Source organism: Gobio gobio (assembly GCF_949357685.1).
Source record: "Gobio gobio genome assembly, chromosome: 24".
In the NCBI taxonomy this organism is placed as follows: domain Eukaryota; kingdom Metazoa; phylum Chordata; class Actinopteri; order Cypriniformes; family Gobionidae; genus Gobio; species Gobio gobio.
Window position 1 is genome coordinate 15,036,046 of NC_137120.1, and position 24,617 is coordinate 15,060,662.

General features: G+C 37.2%; 1 protein-coding gene and 1 long non-coding RNA gene across 2 annotated transcripts; both read right to left on the bottom strand.

Annotated features, from left to right (window-relative positions):
- Positions 1-177: 177 nt before the first annotated feature.
- Positions 178-22,373, bottom strand: kcnip2 (Kv channel interacting protein 2). Its single transcript, XM_079807744.1, has 9 exons — positions 21,943-22,373; positions 8,777-8,875; positions 8,514-8,638; positions 5,575-5,644; positions 5,375-5,445; positions 5,037-5,144; positions 4,827-4,931; positions 1,517-1,579; positions 178-955 (listed from the first exon to the last, which is right to left on the bottom strand). The coding sequence occupies exons 1-9, from the start codon at positions 22,010-22,012 to the stop codon at positions 908-910; spliced, it is 759 nt and encodes a 252-aa protein (XP_079663870.1). The 5' UTR covers positions 22,013-22,373; the 3' UTR covers positions 178-907.
- On the bottom strand, positions 16,302-19,899 carry LOC307121024. Its single transcript, XR_013815920.1, has 4 exons — positions 18,973-19,899; positions 18,511-18,577; positions 18,300-18,381; positions 16,302-16,551 (listed from the first exon to the last, which is right to left on the bottom strand). It is a non-coding gene; the product is annotated as an uncharacterized lncRNA (long non-coding RNA).
- Positions 22,374-24,617: the final 2,244 nt, after the last annotated feature.

The window sequence follows — 24,617 nt, forward strand, 5'->3', positions numbered from 1 at the left end:
GTTCCTGGATCAGCCTTCTAACGCCCTCTTCTGTAGTAGCCAGGAGGTTATCATTCAAATATACAAAATGTGACCCTTTTTATATTATTATATTCATATATTAATTTAGCTTATTTTTTTATTATTGCTAAAATGTTAACACATTTATGAGCATAGAAATGCAATCAACACTGTAGTGCATAGCAATCATACATTTATTTTAAATAAAATAAATAAATAAAACAAATAAGAAAAGGTCGATATAATCATCACACATTCCGACAGCTTAGCAAACACATGAAAAAAATTCCACATTAAATATGCATCATGTACTGAAAATGTATGTCTTAACATATTTTAAGATATGTTTAAAACATTTAAATTGCTGTTTCAAGTAGTTTAATGTGTGTTAAAAAGTCTTATCGCCAGAAATAAACTGCATTCATGACATAAATAGATAAATATAATGTAAAACATTTATTAGTGCTCCATTGCGATTCTACCAAAAATTGTCCCACTTTTGCATAGTTCATATGTTTCCACCATCATTCCCTTAAGCAATATTAATTATACATTGCTGTGCATATATATATTTACAATCATCTTAAGTAATGCATTACAAAACAAATAAATTAATAACATCTGACATTAATCATTTTTGTAGGTTGTGCTTATAATGGTGATGTTAGCGCCATTAAACAAAATGACTGAATGATTCCCATTCTAAGTGCCTTTTATGTTGAACTGGCTTAATTGATCTAATCACATTATATCTTAAAAATGATACATATATATAAACATGCAAAGACGTGTCATATAACAGCGGATCTGTGAAGTGAGATAGCGTGGCACGCTCGCATCGCAGCGGTTCAGGACGGGATGGAGGAAGTGCTGGATCAGAAACTGCTGCTGCGATCATCCTATAGAGCTAAATGACATGATCCAACATATGCATGGACTCCATGATGGCCTCATCCTGAGCAAAAATGATATACAAAACAAAGAACATATGAAAAATCATTACAATCATTATCATTTTTGGGACTTTAGCTTATTCACTGTATCCCCCAGAGTTAGATAAGTTCATACATACCGTTCACATGCCATTTACACATACCACTATTTTCAGGCACTGCGTAATTTCATTGCGCCGCTGCACCCATACTACGGCAGCAACGTTCCTTGATTATTACGCAGGAATGATTTTTAAGTGCATTTCGCAACTTTTCATTTTCCGTCAGTCTTAGTACACGATGTAACTATACACATCACAACATGTAAATAGGAAAATGTTGGTGTTATTTTGTCACTTATTGAGCAGTAGGCTAGCTGGAGCCATTAACCCCCAGTCTTTGTGCTAAGCTAGGCTAGCGGTGGGTGCGTCAGACAGAGTTATGGCACACACGGAGATGAGAATGGTATGTATGGACTTATCTAACTCTGGGGGATATGGTGAATAAGCGAAAGTCCCAAATAGTCGGAGTGTTCCTTTAATACCAAAAGCATAAAAATATTAATTTTGGTGCCATGCTTGTACCATTTGACAGGATTCCAGGAATTCCTCCATTGTGACGACACCATCATTGTTACGATCCATTTTCTGAGAGCAAACAGAAAAACAATCAATAATTTCAGATCTATATGGTGCAATGGCGAGCATTATAAATAATAATAATTAAAAGGTGCACTATGTAAATTTTCCGTCCGCTAGAGGTCGCCTATTCAAAACAAAGGCGTAGCTTGATGACGCCAAGTTTGAGCGCAGAAACTTGGGATATGTGGTCTTTACCTCACAGCCGGTGGAAAATAATCGGGATAGGACTCGGGCAGAAATCATGTTCATGGATGCGATTATTAACATTACTGTAGTGAAGCAGAGCAGGACCGAGTGTTGTGGAGCTGAGCAAGGCCGCAGGAGCGATTGTTAATAAGATGAACACAACACACATCTCGCGAGCAGCGGGACTTTTATTATGCCACAGTCGGGCGGCATTTACGCTTTTCCGGTCATGAGTATGAGGTAACGCAGCTCTGTTTATCATATTAGATATCTAAGTGTGTTGTAAATTATGTTATGACGTTACTCTGTGCGTTCACTCGGCGACTGCTATGACACTTGTTGCACACTGCAGTGAGAGTAAAGCGGTTCTGCTAATAAAACCGGAAACCGAGGGTAACACAGATATGACACAATTAACAGGCGACTCACTCACACGTCCCGGTTCATTGGTTAAAATAACAATTTTCTCACGATTTACGAATAGTTGGAAACATTAGGGATATTGTAAGTACTCAACTGAACAAAATATATAACACTGGCCTAGTGGTTTTTGGATATTTTACTGCAAAAATGTTACATATTGCACCTTTAAATAATAAATTAAATATGTATTCCCAGAAATGTTGCTAACGTTCCCATTAAGTTATGAAAACGTTATTTCTGGATGTTTTTTAAAATTATTATTATTATTATTTGTTATGCGTTGTTTTGCAAACATTATGGGAACATTACTTTTTAATAATTTTTTTTTTTTTTTTTAAAACATCCAACTAAAACATTTCAGAATTTTTTTTTCTATTTAATGATGTTTTGAGAACATTATTAAATACCAAATAACTTTAAACAAAAGTTCTATCCACTTGTTAAGTCGTGACGTACAGAACGCCGTTTCTGGGTCCAAACCCCAACTCGTTTCACTTGAGAATTATTATTATTCATATTAAGCATCAAACATTTTAAAAAGTTAAACATTTTAAATACTTACAGTCTACACAAGTCTCTGTGCTCACATCGTCACAGATATTAATATTTTATTGATTTATAAAAGATGAATCACTGTCTGGAATTTTGGTATAGAGATAAAGGTTATGATTATAATTTTTTTGTGGTATCACACCACATTGTGTGTGTATATTAGCAACGTTAGTTGTTTTTCTTATGTATGAGAGGTATGAGAGAGAGCGTTTGGATCCGGAAGCGCTGCCGCGTGACGTCAGACTTCACAACCGGATTAACGTCACTGGGAGAATTTTTGCTCATAACATTTTGAGAACGTTCCCTGTTCCTACTCAAGATTTTATATCATATCTTAAAGGTGCAGTAAACGATTTTTGAAAAACACTGTTGATATTTGAAATTGACACCCAAACACACACACCCCTCCCTTCATTGCTCCGCCCCCGAAATAGCAAACACGCTACACAACACAGCAACACCTAACATCCGACAGTTCCAAAAAAACGAAATATAGAGGTCTTCATTAAAGCATTCATCGCCATCAGGGGCCGTTCACACAGAACATGCTTTTCCATTCCAATACGCAACTTTTGTTTTTCTATGTAAACATGTGCTAGACGGACGTCTTTAGCCGTTGCGCTTGTGTCTTGCATCTTTTGCATCATCTCGCGTATGACACAGCGTTCTAAAAGTGTGGCGCGCAAGTTAAAATAAGTTAAACTTTTAAAAGCAAGGTTTCTGCAGGTTTTGTGAAGGTAAATTTAAGACCAATTAACGCTTCCCTGCCAAAGCCAGGCTTTTTTATACGCTAGGGGGCGCTATTACGCATCATCTGAATGAGTACAGAATCTCCTGATCAAAACACAGATGAAGAAGACGCAAAAAACAAGCGATCATATGTAAGCTGATGCATATGTAAAATAATGCGATCCTCAACATTAAACATCATATAAAATCAAAACTATCTAATGTTACTGAATGAAATTTTAACCCAGGGCGAGCTCTAGGACTGTGAAGCTTTGGGGGTGTTGATGAACTCGATCTACTCCATCTGTGTTTGATCATCGTTCTGAATCTGATCTGGATGTAGTCTTTGACAAAAACAATTTTTCTCAGCTTTCTGTTCAAAATGTTGCTTTGTTGCTTTTTTTATGAAACTTACCTCGTCTTAAGCATGACACAGTGTTCTAAAAATGCGACGCTCGAGATAAAATAACTTCTAAAATGAAATACTTCTAAAAAGGGTCTGCACTTTTGCTTTGAACGTTTTGCTCAGTTTTGCTGCTGAGCGTTCTCACATAACTCTGTGCTCATTCATTTGTATGTTCATCTGTAAGTGTTGTTTGGGCTGTTTAATATTATGATTTAGTTTAAAATCCTCCAGTATGGCACCGTCCCTCAATATCAAACCCCCCCAGCACCCCCCTTATAAAACATGTACACCCAGCTGAAATCGTAAGGACATCGACTTTAGATTTTTACGCCCCCTAGACATGACGTGGAACAAAACTAACTTTAATTGGTTGCTTTACAAGTCAGACGGCCTCTGGGTGGTCATTGGCCAATGAAAGCTTCTGCCGTCAGTCTGAAGCTTCGGATACTACGCTGGTCCTAAAGCACTTGCCTCGTCGTGACCCTTCCATTTCCAATCACATTCCTCTGACTTTTCCTTATTGGTAATCAGCTATCTCTCTTTCTACAGTCGAATGAGAGTGGACACGCCCCCTGCTGCTGATTGGCTAAGAGAGCGTTTTGGTGCATTCCGATCCACTTTGTTTTTTTCTCCTATCTACGCAATATATTTTTAGCACACACACAGAACAGACATCTAACAAATAGTCACAAAATTGTTTGGGTGTTGATTTCAATTTTCAACAGTGTCAGAAATCGCTTACTGTGCCTTTAATTTTAAACTAAATGAAAAAAATGTATATTTTGTGGTTATATTATCACTATCAAACTATCAAACTTTTCAACAAATATTTATTTTAGAACTAATAGTCAAAACATCCTAGAAAACTTTTTAAGACTGCGAAACATTTCGTTTTGACATCATTCCAGCTTTAATTCTATGAATCTCTATAGAAATATTATAGATATTAGAAAATACCTGAAAGAAACTTTCCACATGTTCTCTAGATGCACAGTCCTTCATATATGGATGTGTATACTTCCCCATCATATCATAAATGGACTTCATAATATCATTCATCTCCTGAAACAGACACAATAAATGAGTGAATACAGTAATGGATTCGGCTGAAATAAATCTCAAAATACCATTTAAAATACATATTTAAAAAAAAAAAACATAAGATACCTCTTTAGTGATGCAGCCATCTTTATTGAGATCATACAAACTGAAGGCCCAGCACAGTCTATCGGTGACGGTACCGCGCAAAATGATTGACAGGCCAACCACAAAGTCCTGAAGCCAATGAGAAATAAGAGACTATGTGTAAAAGAAAGTACTGAGTACTGTGAAAATAATAATTAAAAACAAAACAAAACCATTGCTATTATAGTACAAAATCCATGTAATTGACTTTAAGATACTTTTTACATAACGATTGTATATTACTATATGGTTTAAAATTGAATCAAATAAATATAAGTATAAGAATAAACAACTGACCTCAAAACTGACCGCAAACTGACCTCAAAACTCACTGCTCCGTTCCTGCGTCGATCAAACGCCTCGAAAAGGAAATGTGCATATGCACTAGAATCTTCAAGAGATCGAGCATAAAGCATGCAAATTAATTTGAGAAGCAAAAGAGGCCTGGTTTAAATTCGAGTAATTAAAGAGTTGGAACAAATGAATTCAATTGAATTGCCTTCATGCATTATGCACTCACCTCCTTGAGGAAAAAAGTGAGAGTAGATCAACTTAAAAGTCTCTTCGTTTACTGCTCCAGTTGGACACTCCTACAGCACAATCAAATACTTTTCATGAATCATGAACAATACATTGAAAAATATTATATAAATACAATGATTTGAGAAAATATTTTTTTAAAAGGGACAGAGCCCTTGGATATGTGCCAGGAAGAAGAAAACGTCTCGTGTGCTCTTTAAAGGGGCCGAACTGATCTCATGAGAAAAAGTACGTATTTTACAATTTTTTACAAATTCATACAGTGTGATTTGGTAGCAAAACGTAGGGTTTATACAGTTAAAAACTAGGCGTGAACCTGCACCCCTAAACCTATCCCATGGGGCATGAGCTGCTCGCTCGTACAAAAGTGTACAAATGAGATTGTATGAATTTATATGAACAATTCGCCAAAATAGTTGGTATTTTGGAAAACCAGATTCCCCAAATGAGACTGTCAGCAAACCCCCAAACCGTGAGTAATCTGTCTTTATATGTTAAGGAGTTAGCCAATCACAACAGAGGTGGTTTACATTTAGGAGTCTTAAAGGTACAGTAACCTTTTTTTGCCTGTTTAATAGAGTGCATTAATGCCCGCCCCTTTTTTCAGGGGTGTTGATTCCCAAAGTATTTCTTCCATTCATTTGTCCCATAGGGATTTCAAAAAAGTATTCCTTTAAAGCATTAAAAGCCGTGAACCAATCAGCTACAAAGGGAATCACAATATTACAAACTTTGATTTGAAGCAAAACAGAGTTGGAAAAAAAGACAAAGACTGTGTATTTAACGGCTTTAGTGATGGAAAGAACTGCAATCTCATGAAGCATTGCGAACAGCATAATCAAATTAAAAACAATGGAGATATAAATATGAATTTTATATATATATATATATATATATATATATATATATATATATATATATATATATATATATATATATATATATATATATATATATATATATATATATATATATATATATATATATATATTTTAAGTTTATTGCAAAATATGCATATATATTGAAATACTGTATTTTGAGACTATAAGGAGATCGACTTGATCCGATCATTCGCAGTGCTTCATGGGAGTTGTAAGTACTGAGGCTGACTCCCATTCAGCCGGGCCACCAGAGGGAGCTCTCTCCCAAGTATTGAACATGGACTGATCGAGTATTGATCGTTCATTACTTCCTGTTTGCCACATGTAAAGCCATATTCATAGCATGCTAAGTTTTGCCAGTTTCCACTGCCTTACCGAGCATTTTCCATTGCCTGTTGTTCTTGTCTGTTTTTATGACCATCATGCCTGTTTCCTTGGATATCGTTTGTTGGATTGACCTTCTGCTTTGTTTGCCAGGTTGGATTGTTTTCAAGTGACTTAATTGCTGCCTGTTATTTCAACTACTTCTCCCTGGTTTTTGATTTGGTAAACTTCCTGCAAATGGATTCTAACTCCGACACTATAACCCAGTTCGTAACAGGAGTGGGCGGAGCTTAAGAGCTCTTTTGGCGGATTTTGCTTGTCTTGACTCTGATTGGTGGAATTTTCTACACAGCATCATGGGTAATGAAGTTTCCCACCACGAATTCCGCTGTTAAACATGATTTTCAAAACTAAGTTGAAATAATGAAGGCTGACGGCTTCAACAGAAGCCAATACTATCGATCAACAACCTCGTAGCTCACAGTAAGGCTGTCTGTAAAGGTTTAAAAGTTATCATTAAAGGGTTAGTTCACCCAAAAATGAAAATTCTGTCATTAATTACTTACCCTCATGTCGTTCGACACCCGTAAGACCTCCGTTCATCTTCGGAACAGAAATGAAGATATTTTAGTTGAAATCTGATGGTTCTGAAAGGCCTCCATTGGCACAATGGCACGGTTCACTCTCAAGACCCTTAAAAGGTACTAAAGACGTTGTTACAAAGTCCATCTCACTACAGTGGTTCTAAAATAACTTTATGAATCGGCGATAATAGTTTTTGTGTGCAAAAAAACCCTAAATAATGACTTACATAGTGATGACGACTTCAAAACAAGGCATCATGAAGCTTCGAAGCGTTTCGAATCAGCGAGTCGATTCAGCGGTTTGAATCGCCAAATTTCAGCAGTTTGGCGGTTTGACACGCGATCCGAATCATGATTCGGCTCACTGATTCATAACACTTCGAAGCTTCATGATGCCTTGTTTTGAAATCGTCATCAATATGTAAGTAGTTATTTAGGGTTTTTGCGCACAAAAACTATTATCGCCGATTCATAAAGTTATTTTAGAACCACTGTAGTGAGATGGACTTTGTAACAACGTCTTTAGTACCTTTTAAGGGTCTTGAGAGTGTAAAGTGCCATTGTGCCAATGGAGGCCTTTCAGAGCCATCAGATTTCAACTAAAATATCTTAATTTCTGTTCCGAAGATGAACGGAGGTCCTACGGGTGTCGAACGACATGAGGGTAAGTAATTAATGACAGAATTTTCATTTTTGTGTGAACTAACCCTTTAACAATGAATTTCCCTATGGAGAAAATGAATGGGGTTTTTACTTCCAGAAGCAGACTCTTGCACTCTGGAACCGCACCAGAGTTTGTTTAGAAACAGACCAAAACCCATCTTTCAGGGCTCTCGTTCCATTGGTGCACACCAGGGTTCAGATGGCAGCGCTCACACTTATTCAAATGAACTGCACTAACAGAGCAATCGCACCAGAGTTATATTTAATCCAACCAAACCTGACAAGAGTGAACACTAGGGTTGCAAAGTTTCCAAATCCTTGACATTTTTGGGGACATTTTTGGAAAGTTTCTGGAAATTTACCGGAAATTTTCAGCCCCTTTGCAACCCTGGTGAAGACACCATTATTGTTAAGGCCATTAACAGGCCAAATTGGTGAGGACCGTACAAAAGCATTACGTTTCTTACATTTTTGAAACTTCTGTAGAGGACTTTTAGCTCTGTTCTGGTGAACTTGGTCTGTTCTATCAGTTTATCCAGACTATCCGGCCTGTAGCACACGGTAGCAAGCTCAAAATCCTCCTCAAGACTGTCTATATAACAGATGAAAACATAAAGAAAACATACAGAAATTGCAAAAACAGTACTGAATTTACTTTAGAGACATATGTCTAATCAGTCAAGGAAGAAGAGTTCACAGAAAGGAAAGCAACAGACAGTGGATCACTTGCTTTGGCTGACAGCAGGGGTGGAGTCCACATGACAGCAGGGCAAAAGCTTGAGGAAGCGCTGTTTCATGTTCTTTTTTCTCTGGCCTGAGGGAGGGTTACCTGCAAACACAGAGAACTGCTTAGCTATGAAAAAAGTGCTTTGTAAATCATTTAAATTGCATTACAAGGACACAAAACATTTCGCAAAATGGGTGTCTGTCAAAGTCAGTTGGCACAGTTTGCTGCTCTGGCTTTGATTCAAAAATTAATCGGATCACTGAATCTGAAGAATTGAATTTAACCAAAAAAATAAAAGAATATGGGCACACACGGTTTCTTTGACCCTTTTGAGTGTGCTGGACATGGCACTTGACATCAGTAAATTCCATAGAAGTGGGACAAATGACCAATAATGTATTATAAAGGCATGGCCACATTAGCAAGACTTTGGTGAAATTTTATGGGCAAAGTAGGTCTATAGTGTAGCGATGCATGAAGCACTGCTTATTCAGAAGCCAAACCAAGCAGTTTTATATTGATAAATATCGTGAATTCAAGTTACAGTTAATTGTGACTTTTTATCGTAGAGTTCTAACTTTGTCCTCACAATTGCAAGCTCACAATTTTAAGGAAAAAAAAGCCAGAATTGCAAGCTATAAAGATACACTACATTGCCAAAAGTATTGGGACACACCTCCAAATCACTGAATTCAGGTGTTCCAATCACTTCCATGGCCACAGGTGAATAAAATCAAGCACTAGGCCTCCAAACTTCATGTGGCCTTCAGGTTAGCTCAAGAACAGTGCGTAGAGAGCTTCATGGAACTGATTATGTGGTAAACTGATTATGTGAAGAGGTCACCACATAAACCTTAATTCACCTTAATCTCCTGTCCCCGCTGGTCCCGTCCAGCTCAATGTCTCCTGTGTTTCCGCCCATCTCAAAGGGTGTCACACTTGGGTCCTTTTTAAAAGAACCGAAATCAGACTCCTTTAAGTGGACCAAGAGGTGAACCAAGTGAAAAAGGACCCAGTTCTCTTCATGTTCACACTGTCCTTGTACCTGGAAGAGGACTCAGATAATTTTTTGGTCCACTTTAGTAGGAATGTGGTACTCTACTGGTTCTTATATTAGGCTAGTAATGCAGATGTTTACATTCACTTGAGACAAAACCACCTGTTTATGTGAAATTTGTCTATTTTTGACACTTTAAAATAAACGCAATAAGACGCTAAAGATTCCGTTTAGTACACGCGCTGTGACAGCTGGCTTCTGTGCACGCGCTTTAGGTGTGTGTGCTCGTAACACCATTTTAAACTGACATGGCACGCAGCCGCGTCTCTCTTACACAGTTCGGAAGCGGTTTAAATTGCAATAAACAAGTGTAAGTTGTGAACGAATAATTTGTAGAGATTTGCCAGAAGAAGCAGCCATGATGAACAGACGATTTGAACGGAGGCATCTGATGACCAAACTACATTGGAATTCGCGAACAGAAAAATCAAGGAAGCCCAGAGCGGTTTGTGTTCAGATTGCGTGTTTTTAGCGAACCGTACCCAGACCACCTCCCAAGATGGTCTCGGTTTGGTTCGCTTTAAAGGGGTCTGAGATCGTGTGGAGTGTTCACATATGGGCAAAATATCATGCGAACCACGCTCAGACCCCTGAAAAGGACCAAGTGTGAAAACACCCATAGTCTCACGTGTCTCCCTCTCCCGCCTCCTCTTCAAAAAAGAGCCAATTCTTCAGCCCCGCCTCCACTGGTTGGCTTAAGTCCCTTGGCTCCTCCTCTGACTCCTCTCCATGGTGTGGATTTACCTCGGGTCTTCTGGTCTCTAGCTCTGCCCAGTAAAGAGGATCCCCCAGCTTTGCCTCCAGTCGCTGACAACTCCACCTCAGTCTATCAACCTGTTGGCTTCGCTTCAACTCCTCCCTCCCTTGGCTCTACCAGAGACCTCCTCCTTGTGGCTCCACAGGGCTCCCTCGTCCCTCTGGCTTCGCATTGGTCAGACGTCACCCTGCCTGTGGCACTAACTTACAAGCTGTCCACTGCGCTGCGTCTCTCCACCCCTTCGGCTCCATCTGACTCCGCCTTCCTTCCAGCTCCGGCTCAGTCCACAGGCATCCTGGCTCCACCTTGAAATCGCATTGCTGCTGCTCGGCCTCGGCCTCCAGAACCATCTGTGTTGCCCGGTCTTGCTGGCTCTTCATCTGCTCCCAGCGTTCCACTACATTTCTATCAGTCGTCCCCTTGCTGTCATATGCCAAACCTCCACCATGGCTCCTTCCTCCCTCAACTTGTCAACATCATCCTGTCTGTGTTTTGGGTCCCCGCCTGGCTCCTCCTGCTCCTGGCTCCTCCCACCATCATTGCCGCCCTGATCTCTCCTTCCATCATCTCCTTTGATGTCCTGCCTTTTGCCAGCCCTCCGTCCACCTCTAGAGCCCCCACTCTCCCTCCTCAGTTGGACTTCCTGTTACGGTGCAAGGACACGCCTTTCCGGAGGGGGGGTTATGTGTTGTTCATTGTATTTTGGTTTGGTTCTGTTCTGGTTCTGTTTCCCTGCCATGTGTATCCTGACCTAGTTTCCCTGTTCATGTTGTGTCATTGAGTTTCCTTGTATACCTTTGTGTATTTAAGTCCTGAGTTTCCCTTGTTCACTTGTCCCTTCTACGGCTATATTAGTTGTTCTGTTCCTGTGTGCTAATAATCTCCTGAGTGTTTGGTTTTTTGATTTATAGTTTATTAAAGTTTTACTGCTGCAATCAGTACCTGCATCTACTCATCCTTGCTGTAACCATTAGTGACAGACAGTTGACAGCTAACAATTATTCCCAGATTGTTCTGGGAATAATTGAACAGAAAAGAACAGACATCATAATGTTCTCTGTTGGTAAAAGTTATCTTTACATAAATAGAATGTTCCCTGAAGTTTTTTTAAGAATGTTCCCCTAACATTCCCAGTATGTTCCCAGAACATAACCAAAAATAACCAAATGGGAACCATATGACAACGTTAGGGGAACGTTCTGTGTTTGCTGGGACAGTAGTGGCGTTCCTGAATGAATTAGTGCTTTTAGAATCAGTTGAATGAATGATTGAATCCCTCATAAAGACAGTCGCTTATCATCCGTATCTTTTGTTTTGATGAAAATAAAAATATTTTATCTTAAAGGGGCTATATGCGTTTTTCTGAAATTTAAACTCGCAACTGACACCTGTGGCCAAAAAACAGAACTGCTCTTATTTTCTGCTCGCTCTCGCAGTGGTGGTGACGTCACATCCGCAGACAGCACGGGAAAAAACGACCCGCCAGAAAATAGGAAAAATAGGATACAGGCTTATAGGTGCACCCACTGTGAGCGGACAAGGTGTCAGTATGCTCATCAGGAGATGTTTGAGTCATAAATGGTAAAATAAAAAGGCTATTGTTACGTTTATTTTTGGGAAAAAGTTGCATATAGCCCCTTTAAGGGAAATGTACATTTTGAGACTGACATTTAATTTTAAATTCCAATTATCAGAACATATGTTTAACTTCATGGTAATGAAATTACGGACATACGACGTTGCAGTTACTTTACAAATAAGACATGAAATTATAGCCTGGATGCCAGCCAAACTTAGCCCCGTCCACAACATTTGAGGTGGGGAAGTTCGGTCTGGACTTGAACTGTTGTGGAGCAACTATGCTCAAACCAGAGCTGCTAGGACCAATCAAATTTTCAGAGCGGGCTTTATACGATGATGGACAGATGACCAACAGTAACGTAACCATCCACGTCACCAAAGAGAGCTTGGGTTAAATTCGTTCGAATCCTAAACAGAGAACTTGTTCGTATGTGCATTCACCTTTACTGTTTCTCCCAAAAATGATGATTGTGTTGGTAAGTACTCCATGTATCCTTAAATTCTTTTTTACAACACCGGCAAAGATCGTTTACACTCATTTTCTTCTTCTACTTCTTCCAGCATGCGTGCAGTTAAGTTCTGTTGACAACTATGCATCGCTCAACATACTTAACTTACTCTGTTGCTCTGATTGGTTGTAGGTCTATCCAATTGAGTGCAGAGGCATTTTCTATCCTGGTTCGGTTAAAACACGCCTCATAATCACAGCCCAATGGAGCAGTATCAGACTGAGTATGACGACGTCAGGCTAATGAAATTACCCACGTACTACGAATATACGTAGTATGTAACTGGAACATTCTTGGTTATCTTATAACCTCAAGTGATTGGTAATTGGTAATAAATTTGTTGGTAATTTGATGGTAATAAATATACGAGCATGTGACATTGTAGTTGCGTTCCATTTGTCCTAAAAAATGGGAAAGTCCTAGTTCCCAGTAGGAACTTTTAATTGGAACGCCCCCTCAAGTCAAAGTTGCATCTGGGAAACTTGGGGAAACTGCAACAACCCCGACTTCAGAATCCAATATGGCTTCTCAGCGCATCAACAGTGAAACAGAAGTAATATATTGTTTATTAGCACTTCTTTTTGTCTGTGTCTAAATAAACTCAGAGGTGCACACAGTACTATACAACTACTATTTGTGGACATGATACTTTGGCATTGTCTGTGCAAAATACAGCATTTTTATGTGTTTGTTTACCAAAAAAGTAAGGACAAAGGTTTGCCTAGATGTGTCCATCTTTGCCTGGACACGTCCATCTTAATCTTCTGACCTACTGGAACGCAGCCTTAGTAAATTATAAAATTATCAATAAGTTGCATTACTGGTATGATGTGTGTTAGCTGGCTTGCTTTGTTCCTACATAAATCAGCGATTTTGAATGAATCGGTTGAGTGAATGAATCATACTTATAAACTCACAGTAATGTTTCGCCACTTACTGATGTAACTTAACTAGTGCACCAATAGCCTGTCTGGAATGCACAAACAAAGACTGTTATTAAAGTGATCCATTGGAACAAACAAATGCAAACGAGTCATGAATAAAACATCAAACTAAAAGTCAAAGGCAAAATAAAAATGAAAGTACTTTATATTCAGATCAGACCTGAAATCAGTTTCATTGAGTGCATTTTTTACTGGTGGTACTGAGCTTTACCTATCATCAACCCAAGTTCATGTCACTTCATTTTGGTGAATTATTTCAAACACCTGTTCCTCCAGAGCTTATTTATACTGGGATGGAAAAACAAACAAAACCAGCGCTACGCTGAACACACAGCGCACGCGCACAGGTGCATACAGCCCATAATAAATGATGGTGCGCATCAGCAGCAGCACAAACACCACAGCCCTACATTCAGTTTATGAACAACACACTGAACAATGCTTTGCCAAATGACTGATGCACTCTGGATTAAGGTCACTTATATAATGATAAATAGTGTGCAAAATATCCATACGAGTAAACTGTCCTATCCTGTTACAGTCCTATAACAATAATGTCTAAACAGATACTTAAAGGTGGGGTAAGTGCTTTCTGGTAACCAACGCCCCTATTTTGATAGCTCTGCCCCACACATACAATGGACAAGCAAGCAAACATGACACATGAGCATATTCAAGCAAAAGCCAGCATATATTAGTTCTGTGAAACAAAACAAAATCAGTGTTACTCGCCAATCGAGAAGAAATAAAGAACCTCTGCCTTCACTCCTTGAGTTATCTGCAGCGCTGGAAAGCTGATCTGATATTTACACGGGTCCTACTTCTTGCCTGATCGTAAGGCTTCATTTGCACCACAGACATCCTCCACATTTGTTTTTTTATCTGCCATCTCTCTTTTTCTGTCGTCGCTCGGCTAATGTCCGTACTGTGTCGTGTCTTTTGACTGTGCACTGAGCTCTTCTCACCATCATTAGTAGACACGCCCCTTACTGCTGATTGGCTTTAAGTTTGTTTTGGTACTCGGCCTGAAACACTTTTCTAAAGCAGTTTTGAAATACCACTCACCCCACCTTTAATATGACATATCTATGCATAAAATTGTATCTTAACACATGTACATGGCCACCCAGAGTATTTTTTTCCTAATTTAGAGTAAATTTTAGTATGTAAGTTATTGATGAATCATGAGCACTGATTCCCTTGTTAAGCGAGTCTTCAGGGATTGAGTGTAGAACCCTCCCCTACGGCTGAGGGGGTACCTCTGCTCCCCATAGGTAAGCTAGGTCGGGTTTCAGAGAGTGTTTTTTTGCCTGGAATTGCAAACACACTTCATTGTTGAGCACCTTTGCGAGAACTGGTTTTCTTGAGACACCAGAGGACAGCTTGAGTGGTTGTAGCAAGCGTTCTTTGCTAGCTCCCATTGGTTTACGAGTCTTCACGGGTTGTGTATAGTACCCTCAGTCTTTAAAACAGGGTCGTCCACTTCCCTTAGAGCGTTCCGAGTCTGAGGATACCAGTTTACTAATAGTCAATTTTCAAATAGCATCTCGGATGAGATCAGGACTCTGACCTCATTGAAAGACATTCTGTATTTTGTTTATCAGTTTCTCATTTGGCCTTGTGTATCACCACATGGTTTTGTGGCAGAAATAGGCGAATGTGTGTTTTTTTTTTTTTTACATTATTCATCTCAGAGTTGGTACAACCTTTTGAGAGTGAAATTCAAGCACTTTTCAAGGGCTTCACACTTTTTCCAGCACTTCAAATCTCCAAATATTATCCCATTTTAATGTTATATTTAATGTGATGATTTGTAAAACTAAAAGTTTAAACGTGTAGACCACTTTGTGGCAAACAAACACTTTCATTTGAAAAAGACATGAAATTGCCACTATAACCAGTAGATTGTGGCAGAGGAGCACTTATTGACTTATTAGCCATTTCCACTTCTTAATATGGAAAAAGGGGAAAAAGTCACAAAGTCTCATGAAAAACAATTAACTGGATTACCCAGAAAGCATAGACTGGGTAAACCCAGCCCAGCTCAGGCTGGAAACCTGTACTATCCTGCTTCTTTTACAAATTTGCGGGGACCAATCACAAACCAGCTTATCCACCCGGCGCACTATTAGCGGGTTTAACACTCTGGCTGTGTCCGAAAACCTAGGCAGCTTACTCATTGCCTCACTGCCTTATCAGACAATGACTTGTAAGGCAGCGTTTGTGCATGAAGGCACCTCACGAAACGAATTTCGGATGGACTGCTTAGGCAGTGTAACTGTTTAATGATCTATAGCAAAATAGAGCGAGCTTTGGTGAGAACTAAACAAATATTTAATTACACTGTTAAAAATTTGTTGTAATTTTACAGGAAATTCCTGGCAACTAGTTGCCGTAAATTTACAGCAAGTTAGATACAGTATTTTTCCTGTTTTTTTTAATACAATAAAGTATTGTATTTATACAGCAATACTACTGTGATTATGACAGTAAAATGCTGTAATTTATTATAATTTCCTGTAAATTTACTGCAACTCAGTTGCCAGGAATTTCCTGTAATTTTACAGGACAGAATTACAATTAAATATTCCTGTTATTTGTAAATATTACAATAAAATACTGTAATTTTCTGTCTTCCGCAATTAACAACAATACAATGGCCTCTTTTCTTTGTTTTATTAACACACTATGCAACAACACATTACACACTTATAAAAGTATCCACTTTTTTTTTCATACAAAAATTACAGTCTCACGGGAGAATCCAGCTCATTTCCAGATGTCCAGAGAGCCCATCATCAGGGGGGAGGTGGGGGTTTACTATAAAGGCTCACACCACTACTAGCCCATCAACTCAAAAGTCCAGGAGTTCTTAAGAGGGTGCAGACAGTTGTGTTGAGCCTGTGTCTCTTCTCTGCTTTGCTGCCCGCCTGGGAGAGAGAGAGAGAAAAAAAAAAAGTTTCATAAGTTTTCATATCTGTTGATGTAAAGTGTAAAAAAATACAAAGTTACCTAATTCCTACTTGCTGATAGAAGAAAACTACCTTGATGTACTTAACATTAACAATTTATATATTACAACAGACCCAGCTATTGCCGTTAAGTGTCTGTTCTATCTAGAGTTGGTATTCATTCCCCTGCAGGACATTTATTTAAACAGAAGAGTCTGACGGACAGCAGTTTAACATCACAAAATTTGACATTAATTAATTAATGAAAGTCGTAAAGTATGGTTAAGGTATTTAGCAGACCCTTTTGTCCAAAGCGACACAATATACAGTAGATGCATACATACAATGACATATATTGAAGAAAAACATTGTAAAAGCCAATGTAATTCTAAATGTTAAGTTGTTAAAGGGTTAGTTCACCCAAAAATGTAAATCCTGTCATTAATTCCTCATGTCGTTCCAAACCCATAAGACCTTCGTTCATCTTCAGAACACAAATGAAGATATTTCTGATGAAAACCGAGAGCTCTCTGACCCCTGCATAGACAGCAATGTAACGAACACTTTCAAGGGCCAGAAAGGAAGTAAAGACGTCATTAAAATCTTCCATGTGACTCCAGTAGTTCAACCTTAATTTTACAAAGCGACGATAATTATTTTTAGGCGCAAAAAACAAACAAAATGACTTTATTGAACAATTTCTTCTCATCTGTGTTAGACTTCCTAGTTCTACGGCAGAACGACTTGTGCACATGCATCGTGGTGCTCACGTGAACAGTGTCGGCCAATGGTAAGCCAGCGTTCTGAAAACGCTGCACTGTTTGCAATATGTGAACAGCGTAAGAGTCTGACACAGGCTAGAAGAAATTGTTGAATTAAGTAATTTTTTTTTGTTTTATTGCGCACAAAAAGTATTTTCGTGGCTTAATAACATTAAGGTTAAACCACTGGAGTCACATCGACTATTTTAACGATGTCTTTATTTCCTTTCTGGCCCTTGAAAGTGTTCGTTACATTGCTGTCTATGCAGGGGTCAGAGAGCTCTCGGTTTTCATCAGAAATATCTTCATTTGTGTTCTGAAGATGAACGAAGGTCTTACGGGTTTTAAAGAGGAATTAATGACAGGATAAAATTTTTTTGGGTGAACTAACCCTTTAACAACTTAACATTTAGAATTACATTGGCTTTTACATTGTTTTTCTTCAATATATGTCATTGTATGTATGCATCTACTGTATATTGTATGTCGCTTTGGACAAAAGGGTCTGCTAAATACCTTAACCATACTTCACCAAATTTGACATTAATTAATTAATGAAAGTCGTAATGTTAAACTGCTGTCCGTCAGACTATGGCAATAGCTGGGTCTCCATCCAACTTTTTAATGTACATTTGAAAAAGAAATCCTGACTGGAAAAAAATTCACATAAAATATTCTAATGTGAATAAATGTTTTTATGTGGATTGACTCGATATTTCGTTGAGATAACAGAGCTGATGGAAATGCTCTCTAATTAGAATGTTTTTTTTTTTTTGAGTGTGCCAAATTTGTACGAATGCACTTAATGAGCAAATGAGTTGGATGGAAACCTGTCTATTGACATCAATGCATATAGTATATCATAGAGCCTAATAATACTGGAAAAAAGGAAGTGATTAATGGGACTTTCCATATGAGAATGATAGATCTATTTTCTTTATTAGTGTGTAAACAGTTTAAACATACCTTTGGACAAATTCAAGAGTTCTTGAGGCCTCTTTAGGATACTGCAAGTTGATGTCGTTCCATGGTCCGCATAGTGTCTCTCCTGAAATGCATTACAATATGATAACTAAAAGAGCACTAGAAAACTGCACGACATAAACACACACAAGTGGCGATGTTGGCATGCAGAATTCCAGCACAGTGCTATTAAACAAAAAAGGGAAGAATATACCTTGCACAATTAAGCAAGGTGTACTGGGCAGGGTCTCTCTCTGGATATCAGCAGCTGTGGCATTGGGCTAGGGAATAAAAATGTAAACATTACAAAAGGTAAATTACACAGCAAATTACAATTACTATTATTTTAAGATTCCATACAGTATGCCAGGCAGCCATATATAATTTGAGACAAAGAAAATGGTCCACTCAACACAGAAGAAAAAAAAATGGCTAATATTTTTAATATACTGTATGTATACTACACCATCTAAAACAGTTAAAGGATGTTAGCCAGTCAATTCCCTATAGCGGTTCAGACTGTCTATGGAATATTAGAATAATTTTGAATAGATAGTCTGTGTGAAGACTATATTATCAACACAATGGTATTGCACAAACAATTTACAAAATAACTGTTGGAAGAGAGAACGAGCCAAAGTAAGTGTGTGTGTGTGTATTTGCAAGTTATACTCACATGAGCCTTAATAATGTAGGTGGTCTTGCTGCCATTCTTTACTTAATAGACATTCAAGACTTCACCCACACCTGGTGTCAATTACAAGACAGCAAAACAGAAGTCATAATAATGTTACAATAGCCTGACCGGTAATCAATGCAATAATAACCTGAGCTAAGGAAGCTGACCGGGCTACTAATGCTTATTTTTACAGTCTAACGTTAGTCTAGTGGGCCAATGTTAATGATGCTAACGTTTTTTGAGCTATCGTCATTGTGGTGGTTTTCCATTAGTTACTAGTTCAGCTCGCCTCAACTGTATTCCCCATGTTTGTTTTTCCATTGTGAAAATCTCGTGCCTTGTGGCTGTAAGGTAACTGTGACTGTACCCGTCGAGGTAACAAGGCGAGCCGATGAGATGACGTTCAAGTCAACAGCTCTGGTTCTGATATAATTGACAACAAATCCGTGTCTGAAATAATCCAGCTAGGAGCCGATGTGCAGCTAATTTACTCCCGCGGCGGTGTTACAGCTGCTGCTGAGTTTGTCTACGTTAGTAACTTATGATTCCTTCGGTGTTGACCGTTCAGGGCCGCGGTGAAGTTCGCGTCTTACTCTATCCAACTTAACTAACGGTGAAGTTAGTTAAGTTGGATAGAGTAAGACGCGAACTTCACCGCGGTCAGTTCAGGAGGTTTCTACCGGGAGCGAGCGAGTCGAGGCGAGCTAATTTTAGTAACGGGACCTAACGCTAATGTCACGGAAATAGACCAAACTAAACAAACAGCACTCACTCAGATCACCGGTATTAATATATCCATAGACTTATAAAATAAATGTCATGTTACATACCTGAGATGTTCCTTCTTCCAAAAATGGTTGAATACTTCTGGTACCGTTGGCCGGCTGGCCGCGTAAATTTCGAAATTCAAACAGCAGCGATCCCACAATGCTATGCGGTTGCTGTAAAATAACGCTTCTACAGTGTAGTTACAATAATATTACAGGACTGACCAAAAATTTCCCGTCATGCATTTGCATTTACAGGAAAACCGTGAATACAATACATTGTTGTAAAATTTATTGTAAAAATTACATCAATTGCTAACAGTGTACTACATCAGTAATTTTGCGCTAGAAATGACAGAAGTGGAAAATGTTGGTTAAAAAAAACCCTACATTTACACACAAACTGACCAGCAAACGCAACTTTCGAACGCCATCTTTTTTTTTTCCAGCTCAACTGTCACAATATGGAAAGCACAGGACTGTGGGATATCAAAGGCAGCGAAGGATACATATATGCTGCCTTCAAAACTCGATCAGATGAAGGTCTCTCAGGAGGCAGGAAGTAAAGCTAACATTAGATTCGGACGTGACTTGATGCCTTCAAATGTGTCCTCGGAAGGCAGCATTTTCCAGGTTTCGGACGTAGTCAACGGATAGAGAAGCGATGGATCGTTGGTCTGATTGGTTGAAGGACTATCCAATTGCGTACAGAGTCATTTGAACTATGCCCGTTGATCACGCCTCTTGTGCAGTAGAAAATACAGAGCAGACTCCCCAGACCAATGTTCAATCTTAAAAGACTGAGCTTGGTCTGGTGATAGCCAGACAAAAGAAACCAAGTAAAAAGTGCTCATTTTATGATCACTGAAGCTGTCGGTCAGTTCAGTGTGAGAATAAGCAATGGTACATTAAATAAGAGTAGAATATTTACATTTTCCCTATAAAAATTAGTTTTTTTGCATATTATCTGCATATCAATTCAAACTCAGTGCTTCACAGTTAAATTTCCAATAAAAAAACATGTAATATTATTAGTAACCTCACTTATTAACAAAACAAAACAAAGCTAAAGTATTGTAATTTTATGATTATATAAAATATATAAATTTTCCATCTGTAGAACTGAGTGGCGCTTGTGCCGCTGCTCTCTAATGTTAGTCTGGAGCCCTTAACATGTTTTATAGATTGACTAAAGGCAATGGTACAGCTGTGACACTGACAAAGAAGTCTGACTATACTTGACTATACTTTATCAATTATTTAAGCAATATTATAAAGCCTTGTTATGACAAGATAATGTTATGACTAAATGGGTCGAGTGATTTATTGAAACCTCTTTGGTCAATTTTCTGGGGAATTAGTATGTAGCCTAGTTGGTCGACTGAGATAGTTGGTTAGTGTGTGAATTTGGTATTTAATTTAGTCATTTTTTCACGACAAACTAACAAATCTAAAACTGATGTAGACATTTTGCTATCAGGTTTGTTACTGGTGCAGATTTCACAGAAATTAGCTGTAAAGTATGAGTTAGCTATATGATAATTTATTTAGATCAAGCTGGTTATCAGTTTAGACAGTAAGCAGCAAATTAGATAATAAAAAAATGAATCTGAGCTCTATGTTGGTATAATATTTATTATGAAAAAACGGCATACATAATAATTGCCTATATAAATTAATTAGCTAAATGCTTTTTAAAATAGCTTGAGATAGAGCCTGTCTACTACCCAGATATTGCAGTGTATCCTATTCTCTTTCAAGTATGAAACATGAAACGAGAGTGAGCATTAAAGCACACTGTTAAGTTAAATAAGTAATTTATGTAGTCAATAAAATAATGTTAGAATCGACAGTGAGATAAATCTAAATCCTGTCAGATAGCCTAAGCAAAAACAGCCTTTAAACATAAAACTCGTGAAGCTTAATATGATTAAATCGCAATGTCGCTCATTAAAATGCGTTATTTGCTCGGCACAACAACTGTTACGTAGCCTAACAGTCATGTCTAATTTGAGCTTGTATGCAGACACAATTCGTTACATGGGAAAACAGGCGGTAAAAGTATTTTTGAAAAGTGAAAACCTATAAACAAAACAACTAAAATGTCAGTCAAGAGTTTGGGGGGTCAGTCAACTTTAACCCGAGAAATGACTAGATAAAAAAAGTATGAATTGTGCGTGTCGTAGGCTTGAGTACTCACCCGTCAGCAGGTCATGGGATCCGTCACATTCTCCCGTGTTCAGACTCTCATCTCTGGACTTCACCTTCATGTTGTCCTCGCACAGTCAGATAGAACAGGCTACCTTCCTTCCTCAAGCGAGGAATACTATTGGATTACCTGTCAATAAAGCCAGTTAATGTATATCCAGGGCTTCAGAGTGTGAATAATTCTGTTATATTTCCATTAGAAGTTCCCGTCGGTCGGTTAAATGCGCTCCAGTATCCGGTTCATTCGCGCGGAACATGTGTAGACTGCTTTGACTGTACTATCAGAGACAGGTCTTCTCTGTTATTATAGAAGAGTCTCTGCACCGCTTCACTGCCATCTGCTCTGCCCTACTGCAAAATGAATGAAGCTGTTCAGTGAATCAGGACTCTCACACAGCATGCTTGGGCTTCATCTTCATCATCATCATCATCACTGGCATCTTCAGAATCAAGTCAGTCAAAACAATCGCATTCCAACAACACATTCCAAAACTAAGGCTTTTTTGACGCTTTTGTGAGTAATAGACTTTTGTCTCTTTCTGAATCAATGAAATGAAACACTTCAAATTAAACGCTTTTTTTATGTGTTCTGAAAGAGAAAAAAAAATATGCGCATTCTAAATAAAACATTTTCAAAAAAAATTGTGCATTAAGAATCAAATATGTTGCATTCTGGAGTAAAAATAACATAAAAAAAACATTTTTATATCAAAGTATTTTTTACATATTCCGAATCAAAGTATTTTTTACAGATTCTGAATTAAAGTATTTTTTATACATATTCTGAATCAAAGTATATTTACATATTCTGAATCAAAGATTTTTTTATCATATTGTGTTGGTATGTGTTTCATACTACATTACCCAAAGTATTTTGTACATATTTTGAATCAAAATATTATTACAGATTCTGAATCAAAGTATTTTGTACATATTTTGAATCAAAGTATTTTGTACATATTCTGAATTAAAAAAAGTACATATTCTGAATCAAAATATTTTTGTTGCATATTCTGAATTACATATTCTGAATCAAAGTATTTTTGTTAAATATTCTGAATCAAAGTATTTTGTACATATTCTGAATACATTTTTTACATATTCTGAATCAAAGTATTTTGTACATATATTCTGAATCAAAATATTTTTTACATATTCTAAATCAAAATTTTGTTACATATTCTGAATCAAAGTATTTTTTTACATATTCTGAATATTTTTTTACATATTCTGAATCAAAGTATTTTGTACATATTCTGAATCAAAAAATGCTTACACATTCTGAATCAAAGTATTTTTTACATATTCTGAATCAAAGTATTTTTTACATATTCTGAATCAAAGTATTTTTTTACATATTCTGATTTTTTTTAACATATTCTGAATCAAAGTATTTTGTAAATATTCTGAATCAAAATATTTTTTACATATTCTGAATCAAAGTATTTTGTACATAATCTGAATATGTTGTACCAAATATGTTTGACATATTCTGAATCAAAGTATTTTTACATATTCTGAATCAATGTATTTTTTACATATTCTGAATCAAATAATTTTTTACATATTCTGAATCAAAATATTTTTTACATATTCTGAATCAAAAAATGTTTACACATTCTGAATCAAAGTATTTTGTACATAATCTGAATATGTTGTACCAAATATGTTTGACATATTCTGAATCAAAGTATTTTGTACATAATCTGAATCAAAATATGTTTGACATATTCTGAATCAAAGTATTTTTACATATTCTGAATCAATGTATTTTTTACATATTCTGAATCAAATAATTTTTACATATTCTGAATCTAAGTATTTTGTACATATTCTGAATCAAATTATTTTACATATTCTTAATCAAACTATTTTTGTACATATTCTGAGTCAAAATATTTTGTACATATTCTGAATCAAAATATTTTGTACATATTCCCAATCAAAGTATTTTGTACATATTGTGAATCGAAGTATTTTTACAGATTCTGAATCAAAAGCTGTTTATACACATTCTAAATCATAGCATATTTGGCTTTTTCCAATAATAATTTTCAACCACTTTTCAACTCTTTTTTTCTGCACTCCAAATCCAAATCTATGTTTGTGTATTTTCAAGCATTGTTGTGCACAAAGACATTACACATTCCAAATAAAAGCATTTCCCCCCCCCCATTTTTTATACATTTAAAAATTTCCAAATGCTAAATTTTTACTGCATTCAAGTCCAAAAGAAAATCCAAAATCAATGTTTGAGCATTCCAAATCAAAAGTGTTTTAATGTCTTCCAAATCAGCATTCCATTTCGGAGATGGGAACGCATGAATCTCCTAAATACCTTTTCTTCTCAAATGAGTCTTCCAAATGTCTAAATAATATGAATAAATCATTCATTTTCTGTGGTTCGAAATTTTGCACATACTTAATATTTCATAGACCAGACTAGTGCAAGGATGAGTTTTTTGTCTTGAACTATTTTTAAACCACACTTCTCCAAAAAAAGATTTATCTCCCCTTCTCCTGAAAGCTATATTAATGAAATCATACTGTTAGGATGTATATATAACTGGTAGGGTGACTATGAATTTGTAAGCACATATTGGGTTTATATTTATCCATCTAAGGTCTGAAAACATGAGAGTAAAGTACAGGACACGGGCTGACAGC

Bases quoted from the DNA above. Each gene is read 5' to 3' on its own strand.
- kcnip2 (XM_079807744.1), bottom strand. From the start codon at position 22,012: ATGAAGGTGAAGTCCAGAGATGAGAGTCTGAACACGGGAGAATGTGAC. The intron at 5,645-8,513 runs GTAAGAAACGTA...ATTGTGCTGTAG, and splicing joins TCTACAGAAGTTTCAAAAAT to GAGTGTCCAACTGGAGCAGT. The intron at 956-1,516 runs GTACAAGCATGG...ATTTTTGCTCAG, and splicing joins TCCTGGAATCCTGTCAAATG to GATGAGGCCATCATGGAGTC.